Source organism: Colletotrichum spaethianum, assembly GCF_022836535.1.
Source record: "Colletotrichum spaethianum MAFF 239500 DNA, contig32, whole genome shotgun sequence".
Classification (NCBI taxonomy): Eukaryota; Fungi; Ascomycota; class Sordariomycetes; order Glomerellales; family Glomerellaceae; genus Colletotrichum; species Colletotrichum spaethianum.
Genome location: NW_026054802.1, coordinates 428,885 through 439,249, shown reverse-complemented (window position 1 = coordinate 439,249; position 10,365 = coordinate 428,885). Strand labels below are relative to the sequence as shown.

Below are 10,365 nucleotides of genomic sequence, written 5' to 3'. Positions count from 1 at the left end.
TTAATCAAGAAAAAAGAAAAATAGTTCAGATAATATTTTTGTTAATAATAACCTTAATACTAAGTAACCCTTAGCCAAGACTTACGTCCATAATAGGGATAGCTTTATATATACAGCTACTAAGTATACCTTGTTCAAAGGGACTAAAAGAGAAACATAGAAAAACAATACTTCAAGGTAGAACCAAAAGGCTATATTAGATATTTAGTAGACTATATTTAAAATACCTATAACTTATATTAAATATAGATCTTTTTACTTTAGTAGGTTATAATTATATAGAATATAATATTTAATAAGAGCTAATTCTATAAAAAAAATAACGTAAAGGTAATAATCTTAGCTAAGAAAGCATAAGTAATTATAAATAATATATAACACTTAAGCATAACTTATAACTTAGAATTCTATATTCTAGGTATTACAAAGGAGGCCAATATTACTTTAATCCTATAAAAAGAACACCCTTTATAATAGCCTTTATTATCTACTTTTATACTAAGAATAGTATTTCTAGATAAAAAGAAATAAAGTGATTATAAAATAAACTATATCTAGTAAGGAGAGTAGCTATTAACCCTTGAACCCTTACCTGAACCAGGAGACGTCCTAGATTAAGAGATTAGAATAACAATAACTATTAAAGACTAAGCTATAGTAAATAAAGACGTATTAGAATCTAAAGAAGTTAATCACTTAATTAAGGTAATTGAAAATAAGATTATTGTTTGTACTAATTTACCTTTAAATAAGGGGAGCAAGGTAAAGAAAAAACTAATAACACGTTTAGGATCAGTATCTGTAAGCTGCACTAACTAAGGGCAAGGATTAAGTATTAGCAATCAGGATAGCCTAAACTATAATGCCTTAACCTAGTAAAGCTAGCGTTAATAGGGTTTGCTACTAGAACTAGTAATAATAGGCTAATCTAATAAAACAAAAAATACTAGCTACTTTTTTATATTCTTATATTTAGGATAAAACTAGAATATATTCTTTAATACTTTTTTACTAAAAAGACAAAAAGTATTAGATAAAAAGGCTATTAGATACTAAATAATCTATAGTTATATTTATATATTAATTATTTAAGTAAAGTATATTTAAAAGATACTAAAACTATATAATAAAAAAAAGATAAAAGAACTATTATTTCTATTAAAGAACTAGAAAGAGCTTCTAAACCTTTTTTAGCTATATTAAGACCTTTTTTTATAAGTAGTAGTAACTAAGATTCAGAAGCTTAAGTAGATAAGTACTTAGAAGGTAGTAAACTAAAGTAAAGTTATTTAGAAACTAATTCTCTTAAAGTAGGTCTTTTTATATAAGATAAACTAGAATAGTCTTTTTAATTATTATAAAGCATAAATCTATATAAAAGGTAATATATAAAAAAAGTATTTTTTTAAATAAATATATATAGTAATACTTATAGTATAAACCTTTTATGTTATAATAGCTATTATAACTAAATTTAACCTTAAGATACACTAATTCAACGTAGTTAACGTATTTCTAAACGCTAAGAAAAGACTAAATAAACTATTTATTATATACTTCTTTTTAAATAGCTTTAAGATACTAAATAAAATCATTAAATTATAGTATATACTCTATAGTCTTAGAGATACACTTCTCCTTTAATATAAAGAACTCTTAAGTACTCTATATTATCTTAGAATAAAGGCTATAAGTAAAGACCTATGTCTCTTTTAGACCTTAGATAAGAAGGTACTTTTCCTTTTTTATATTAATAATATCCTTATACTCTATTATAAGTTTTACATAAAAAACATAAAAAAGATTATAAAAGGAATCTAAATAACATATAAGGTGAAAAACTAGGGCCTAGCTAAATAGTATTTAGGTATATAGATCTTATACAACCAGCTAAAGCAAAAGATCTATTTAGCCTATAACTAATATATTAAGTAAATTACTAAAAGATTTAACCTTATTAATTTAAGGGTACTAACTACCCTATTACTAATAGTTACACTTAAAAAGAATAACCTTTAAGTAACCTTAGCTAACGTAAAGCGTTTCCAAAAGAAAGTTAGATCAATCCTTTATACTATAATAATAATCTAACTTAATATTATATTTATATATACTTTACTTTCATAATTCCTAATAAACCCTTTATATATTTACTAATAGACAATAGACCAAGTCATTAGATACCTATATTATACTTAATACCTAGTAATATACTTCAATACCTTAGGAAGTATATAGGCACTACTGATTACAAGTAATACTTTATTTATAAATAATAATAAGACATAAAGATCATCCTAAGGATACATTATTTTACTCTTTAGAGGTCTAATTTAGTAAAAAACTATTTAATAAAACACTATTATAACATTAATAACTGAGGCTAAGCTCCTCAGCTTTAAGTATATTATAAAAAAAACTATTACTTTTAAGTATTTTTTCTAAGATATATAATTTAAGCTTAGTAATATATAAAAAATCAATTATAATAATAATTAAATTATTTATTTTATTATAAGTAAAAATAACTAAATTTTAATCTACTTATAGTATATTAATATTTAGAATATATAGCTCTAATAAGAATATAATAAACGTTTATTTAATATTATATATATATTAATAAATAATATATTAATAGATAATCTTATTAAGAACTTTATTAAAGTAAAATTTAAGTACTTTAAAGTACTTTTTAACTTATAAGATATATAAATAAAGATTATATATATTAAAAAAGAGGTATTAGTAGAAAAAGAATATTTATAAGCTATTTAAAATTACTATTTATAGCCTATAAGCTTTTGCTTTTAGTAAGAGCTTAAGAAAGAAGTTTTTTTAGTACTACTAACCCTCTAGAAGTATTATGTACTAGTTTATAAGGAGCTAGTACATAGATATAGTTAATGTAAGCATTAATTAACTAATAAGGCTATTAATTATAGCCTAAATAGCGTCTACTTAACCCTTGTTTACAACAGTAATAGTTATATTAAAGGTAAGACTACTAGATAAAGCTAGACTAATTAGTGTATTTTTACTAGGTAGTACTAGTACTATTTTGTTATACTTTTATATATTATACTAAATATTTTTTTAAAAAAAAATCTATTTAAATATAATATAGCTTTATAATATATTAATTATTTAGCTAAGGACTTATAAGAATAGTTAAAACTAAATAAATAAATATTATATATAGAAATATATACTTAGAGCTATATTATTATACTTTGTAACTAAGAACTCCTAGGCTAAACGGTAAAGCTTAGAACCCTTAACAATTATAATATAAGAGGTTTTACTAAGCATATAGTACTAGCACTTAAAAGTCTAGCTATTACTTACTAGTACACATTAACCTAAAGAGTTACTATATAGTGTACTCTAAATACACTATAGGCACTTAAAGTCTCTTCAGAAAGTAGGCTCTAAGGTCTTAGCGTATACCTCTTCCTCTTCCTCCTCCTTATCCTTTTCCTCTTCCTCCACTTCCTCCCTTAGTATAAACCTAAAGATAGCTATCTCTATTTAATAGAATTAGTAAAAAGTTTAAGTTAAATAGAGAAAATATAATATACTAGCTAGCTACTAATTATAAAAGGCCTTTAAGACTACATCAAAGTAGACTTAGGCATTAAAAGAGGGAGGCAACTCTAAATTATCCTTATCCTTATCTATAGCACCTATAAGGAGGTCAGCTAAAAGAGAAGGCTATAAGCTGTCCTCTTCAGTGTTAACCTCCCCACCACTATAGCCTCTAATAAGAGGAGTCTATTCTCACATGTTAGTACTACTTGAGATATAAAGGACCTAGACAAAGGATAGATGTATAAGAAGAGGAGGGACTACAGGCTAGTCACCAGGGGGATCAAGGGAGCTACTACTGAAACTGCGTGGGATAAAGGAAGCCAGCAAGTGGGCAGTTGACACACAAACCACACCAAACACCAAGGTCCCAGTATCGTCACGAGTGCACCTGGAGTGACCGATTACCCCAAGTGACTACCCCAACGCCTAGACCGTGAGATACTACTCTTTTCAGGTCCTCCTTGGCCTGATCAGGGCCATGAGCAAACCAGAAAAGTGTATCCTTCACGTCTTGCAGTCTGTTCGGATTTGCCCTTGTTGCTAAGTGGTACGCATGTGTGTGTCGTGATCTCTGGAGGAGGAGGATACCCTCCTAGACCTTAGAGGTCTAGTCAGGCCTAAGGAAACAAAGCAACAGTCACTTATTACACGTCTTGTTTAGATATCAAAGTGATGAATTCGTCCGTGTCTGTCTAAGTGCCTGTCTAAAGATGTCAAGCTTCTCTGTCTGCTTCGTCATGAGATCCCGATCTCTGTGATAGTATCTGACTAGAGCCCCCTTTTGTACTTGGAAGGGTCCTGCTTAGTCACATCTGATCAGGCCTGTGATTGTGTCTGCAGGCTGATAAAAGGAAAAATGAAAACGCGAAACCCTGCCCCTTTCCAATCGTCCCCCAGTTTTCTTCTTCGCGCAACATATTAAAAGGAGAAAAGTGTAAAAGCATAGGGGCAGACGACATGTAAAAGCAAAAACCAATCCTCCTTATTGTATCCTCCCTGATCAGACCTGTGATGTCCTCCTAGCGGCGGCGGAAAGAGTATCTCGAGCCACTCGCCTCGTTACGAGCTGCCTCCCTCTCAGCCTCGAGACGCTCCTCCTCGAACTTAGCATCCCACTCCCGTCCCTGATCATACCGCTTATGACCCTCCCATCCAGGTGCAATTGTAGGTCGTAGAAACAGCTGCCAAGGGCGCTGTCGCACTGCCACCGTCTCATAAGGGTTCTCGAACATACTAACATATTCGTCCCTGGTGTAGTCGGTAATAGACTTGACCCTGCGCTCCCTTAGCTTGTGGCGCTGCTCCTGTGTATTGAACAGGGCTTTCTCATAAGCATTTCGCTGTCCTTCAGCCTTCATGTACGCAGTAGAAGCCACATTAGACAATCGCTTGAGGTTAAGGGGGCAGCGCGGGAGCGCGGGCTTCGCGGTGGCCTCAGACTCAGCATCGCTAACCTCCTCTTCGTCGTCTACATCCTGAGCCTGATCAGGCTTAGGAGATGGCCTCACCACGTTACCTTCTGGGGCTGGCGTGGTAGAGAAGCCTGGCTGGTCCTGTGGCGCACCAGTATCTGAGGGGGGGCGCATCGAACCAAAGAGACTGGTGAGATCGTCGTCTTGAGGTGCTGAAGAAGGCGTCTTTTTGATGGGCTTAAAAGTCCCAGGAAAGGTGTTAGAGAATTCCGGTGTGTCCTCCTTAGTCTGATCAGGCTTGCTGGATGCTTCTTGTCGAAGTCTCTTGTCATAACTGTCCAGTACAAGCCTCGGCTTATTGCGAAGGTCCTTTCTGCCGTAGTTTCCTGGTTTACTGAACTCTTCAGTAACCCATTGACGCCAGAAATGGTTAACGTGGTCAATGACGTTGCCTCTGCTATCGTTCCAAACCTTCGTCCAAGTCGGACTCTTTGCGATGTTGGTAACGTTGTCTCGGATGCAGCATCTGATGAATTCCGCTGCATGCATTCCGCAAGTCCACTCGTCAGGCTGTTGAGGGCCGATCACAATGCCTGCTTTCATGCGGATCACCTTGATCAGGTTGGGGGCAGCATTGACGCTCTGATAGAACTTGCAGAGACGGTCCATATCAATAGCGTACCGAAGGGTTGCATCTCCGTCTCTCCACATACTGTCATACCAGAAAGATCGTCCAGTAACTTGGTTAACGAAGAGGGCAGTGAAATGATTGATGTGATGGGTAACGAACGCCAGGCAGTCCGCCTTTCGAATCCGGTCCTTCTGATCAGGTCTGGCCGTCACAGTAGGGGTGTCGCGGCTCCAAGGAGGGCTGTCGGCAACAAAGCAATTGACCTTGGCATCTCGAGCAGCAAATGCCGCAAGACTTTGGACATCGTCAGAGGCCATCCAAGACTGCTTAACCAAATGTCCAACCGCGTTGTAGATACCAGGGAGGTAGGTTTTTGACTCGTTGTTTGTCCACTTCCCCCAAGAACCATCTTGCGAAAAGCCCTTGCCCCAGCGATTATACATCATGCTTATGGCAGACGCGTTGTTACTCGGAATCCACATGGGAGCAGGTCCGTCGCCCTGATCAGACGGACCAGGACAGTTGGGAGGTCTCAGCGGAGTAATAGGGTCTTCAGTAGCCGGGTCTGTGAACCCTTCGAGTGGCTTGAGGTCTTCGGGATGCGCGTGCTGTGATTTCTGCGGCATCTTGATGGCGTTCGTGGTTTGCTTAGTCGGATCAGGGAGATTGTCGCTGAGATTCTGAATGCGGCATTCCTCGAAGAGAGTTTGGCAGTGCTCCAAAACCCACATGTTGTTGGTTCCATCTGGGCCGGCAGGAGCGTTCCAGATAACGTTAACGGCTTGGAAGGAAGACATGATGAGTTGTAGATGTGTGTAGATGGGTCTGATCAGGGTGAGAAAGTAAAAAGAAAAAGGGAATAATGTGTTGTTGATTGTTGGTTGGCTCGAAATTGTGTGGCTGAAGTTGATGGTGGTGGTGGAAGAAGGAAAAGTGAAAGTTGTTGTTGGCGGGTTTCTTGGGCTTATTTTATAGCTTTGTTTCTGACGAATCTTGACCTTGTTGTGAGGGAAGGAGCAATTCGAAGTTGCTGAAGAGAAAGAGTAAAAAGGTGGATACAGGAAGGTAAAGAAGATAGTTGTTCATCTGCCCAATGTTCACAAAAGTGAATAACTTCTTCCTGTTCACAACAGTGAATCACTTCTTTTCTCTTAGTTCCTTCCCTCTGATCAGTGAATTAGAAGAAGCAGGCCGTAGTTAGCAGGATAAAAAAAAAGAGGCCAGGAATCTTCCTTCAGATCACTTCTTCTCTTCCTCCACACAACTTCACGTTGCTTCTTAAGCTTCATCTTTTCTGCAACTCAAAACCACTCAACAAATCAACTTAACTTTCTCACCACAGCCCTGATCAGACATCGCCATGCCTCCCAAGCGCAAGCCTGAAGCTGCCTGGAACCCGTGGTTCTTTACTTGCGACCCTCCTGCTGGAAACAATTACCTGGCCATAACTCCTGTCAATGCCACAGTAAGTCGTCCCCTACTCCCTGTTGAAGGTTCATAGCTCTGATCAGACAGATCGCAACTTCCTTAGTGTGGCGAAAACTCGAGTCTCCGATCGGTAGTCTCTACTGCGAAGTCCAGTTTGCCGATGAAATTCAGAATGGTCAGACTCGCAAGAAAGTTGCTCAGGCCTTCTGGCAGGCTATCGCAAGAGGCAATGTCCTTCAAGTCCTCCAAGATCATACCAAGACTGGCTTGTTCAAGCGTCGCGTTTTCGTCTATGCCGGTTATCAGGGTGCTTTTGGATCCCTGGCTTGGAAGCTTGCTAGTCGCATGCAGGCTGGCGCCGCCTTGGCTGTCCATGGCCTTGGTGGTCGCAATGCTGTCCCTTGCGAATGCTGCGAAAAGGGTTGGCAGGCTGTCCGGGCTGGGCCTGATCAGGTCGCCTGTTTCGTCCCCTTCTGGGAATGCGTCTCCCTTCCTAACGAATTCGGCAATGCATGCTCCAATTGCCTTTACCACGAGACTCAAGTCCAATGCTGCTATCGAAACAAGGACTTTTACCAGGAGTTTGGATACATGGGTCGGGTAAAGGGCACCAAAGAGCGAAGAGCCAGCGGCGGCGGCGTCCCCTCAAGCATTCCTAACAATATCTCTTCTATCGATTCCACGCAGTTCTTTCGGTCTGACCTTATGAAACTTATCAAGGATCAGTATAAGGGGCTTTCTAAGAAGGAGAGAAAGTCGCCTGGTATCTTGGATGGCTCTATCTGGGTGCAGGATAGTATTGACTGGAAGACGGAGGGTGATGATGAGGATTCGGACTAGGGATATAGGGTTGTCTGATGACTTGGTGGTTTGGGCTTAGGATTTGGGGTGATTCTGGGATGTTTCTAGGTCTGATCAGGCGTTTCCTTTCCCAGATAACCTCGTCCCCAAGTTTATTGATGAATGCAATAAGGGTTCCGAATCAATGAACTTTTCGTGAAAGGAAATGCGTGCGAAATGTTATGGAAATGACAGTGCGATGTAGACATTAATAAAGGAAAATGAAAGGATATGACAGCAGGCCTGATCAGGCTTGCTGTGTCATGTCAGTATACTGCGCGTCCTTTGCCGAGTCCTTGGGTTGGATGTCAATCGCAAGTCTGGACGATGACTTCCAATGCTCTAGTTCTCTGCGGAGCGTGTCGTTTTCTTTTTCGAGGCGTAGCTGTTGAAGCCTCGATCGTGTCTGCATGATGTCTTCGTCCTGATCAGGGCTAGGAGCCATGTCTACTTCCCAAAGTTCGTCTTGGTGGTCCTGGGCTGGGAAGAAGGGGGTTATTTCGTCTTTGAGCTTGGCTTTGGCCCACGCAGGATCCTCCGATTCCCAGAAACCGGCGTCGTTCTCGATATATCTCTTGAGACGTTTCCCAGCGTATGTGGCCCTCGTGATAAGGTCACCAGCAAGCGTCTCTAGGCGGTACGATGCCGAGTTCTCAGACACAGAGTGGACTCGTAAAGGGCCTTGCCAACGGTATGTAAGTTTCCTAGCTTTCGATTTGTCGATTGCGCGTTTCTCGTCGAAGACAAGAACTAAATCGCCAGGCTGAAGCTTCTCTGACCGCATTGTGTGTTGATGGCGTGCGTTATAGTAATCCGCAGATTTCTGTCTCGCAAGAGCCACATTCTTGGCTGCAGTCTCCCTATCGATTTCAAGTTGTTCAAAGGAGCGTATCCTGGCAGCGAGTTCCTGATCAGGGTCACGAACTCGTCCCCAGTCTAATACTCTCCAAGTCAAGGTAGATTCTTCGATGGGTGTGATCGCTTCGTATCCTGTAGTTAGGAAGAAAGGTGTGTAGCCCGTTGGTGCGCGGACTGTCGTTCGGTCTGCAAACAGCGTAGTAGGCACAATTTTCCCCCAATCTCTTTTTCCTCCGTCTGACCAGGTCAAGATGGTGTGCGCAATGGGTTTATGGCCTTGTTCATTGACCCCGTTCGCCTTTGAGTTATACGCTGATATAACCCTTTTTCTGATACCATACTTTTCATTCAGGCGGTCCACAGTCCCTTTGTTTTCTGGTCCGCCGTCGACAATCATCTCTCCACAGACACCGTGGCGGCAGAAAAAGTCTTCCCAGATGAAGTCGGCGACCTGATCAGAGGTGACAGTCCTTACCCTCCTTGCTTCGGGCCAACCCGTCATATCACAACGTCCCTCGATCAGTGCCCAGGAACCAATCCACTGGACATCAATAGATATCTTCGTAAACGGTAATTCCCCTGGGACTGTACCGATGTGCCAGTCGTCCATCCGGGTTGATCGAGCCTTCTGACAGGATGGGCATGACGCGAGCTGGGCCTGCACCCTCCGGTACATATCTTTCCAGATATAGGATACAGAAAGCCGATGGAATGTTGCATCGCGTCCCCGGTGTCCTGATTCGACGTGTGCGTTCCTGATCAGGTTCTCCTGAATCTTTGGGTCGTCAATAAGGCGTCTAGGGATCGGGCATCTCTTTGTTGGTCGGCGGTATAAATAGCCATCTCGAGCAAGATAACACCAGGCCTCTATTTTGAACTTCCTGAAAGTATGCTGTGATATTCCATCTGGGCGTAATAGTGTCTTTAGATGGAAGATGATTTGTCTCGTTCGGTCAGTCCAGTACTGATCAGGGCGGAGCCATGCTTCAGGGAGTTGATGCAGGTGAGAGGTCTTTGAAATGCCGGATTTGGATCCTCCGAATGATTCGTGCAGTCGAACAAAGTAGAGGTTGGCGTCGATGAAATCTTCAACCTGATCAGGGCTCTCGTATTCCTCGATATCGGACAGCCCTGGTGCTTTTCGTGATAGCGCATCCGCTACCACATTCTTCGTCCCCGGTATATGCTTGACGTCAAAGTCGAAAAGACGTATCCAAGCAATCCACCTAGTGATTAGGGCGCCAGGAAGATCGTGAGACCCTCCGTTGAGCTGAGCAACTAGGACCTGTGCATCAGTTTCCAACAAAAATCTGATACCGTAGACGTAGTTTCGGAGTTTCTTCAATGTCATCAAAACCGCTCTCAATTCCAGTTTCCCAGAGTCGTATTTTAACTCAGCGCCTCTCCAGATACCACTTTCATACCTTGCCACAGCCCTCTGGGTACCGATCATCTGACTTAGTACTGCGCCCCAACCTTGCAGGCTCGCATCTGTGCTGATGACCACTAACCCAGCTTCTGGGCCATAGGATAATGAAATGATTACAGGAGAAGTTGTTAGTTTGGACTTGAGGGTATCCATAGCGTTGACCTGATCAGGCCCCC

General features: G+C 40.4%; 3 protein-coding genes across 3 annotated transcripts; 1 reads left to right on the top strand and 2 right to left on the bottom strand.

Moving 5' to 3' along the window:
• Positions 1 to 4,610: 4,610 nt before the first annotated feature.
• On the bottom strand, positions 4,611 to 6,431 carry ColSpa_10034 (uncharacterized protein; the record flags this gene model as incomplete). The annotated part of the gene is made up of 1 exon (XM_049276246.1): positions 4,611 to 6,431. One exon carries the CDS (start codon positions 6,429 to 6,431, stop codon positions 4,611 to 4,613), a length of 1,821 nt encoding a protein of 606 aa, XP_049132203.1.
• A 563-nt stretch (positions 6,432 to 6,994) lies between these two features.
• Positions 6,995 to 7,902, top strand: ColSpa_10033 (uncharacterized protein; the record flags this gene model as incomplete). Its single annotated transcript, XM_049276245.1, has 2 exons — positions 6,995 to 7,099; positions 7,150 to 7,902. The coding sequence occupies 2 exons, from the start codon at positions 6,995 to 6,997 to the stop codon at positions 7,900 to 7,902; spliced, it is 858 nt and encodes a 285-aa protein (XP_049132202.1).
• A 247-nt stretch (positions 7,903 to 8,149) lies between these two features.
• Positions 8,150 to 8,686, bottom strand: ColSpa_10032 (uncharacterized protein; the record flags this gene model as incomplete). The annotated part of the gene is made up of 1 exon (XM_049276244.1): positions 8,150 to 8,686. One exon carries the CDS (start codon positions 8,684 to 8,686, stop codon positions 8,150 to 8,152), a length of 537 nt encoding a protein of 178 aa, XP_049132201.1.
• Between the last annotated feature and the right edge of the window lie 1,679 nt (positions 8,687 to 10,365).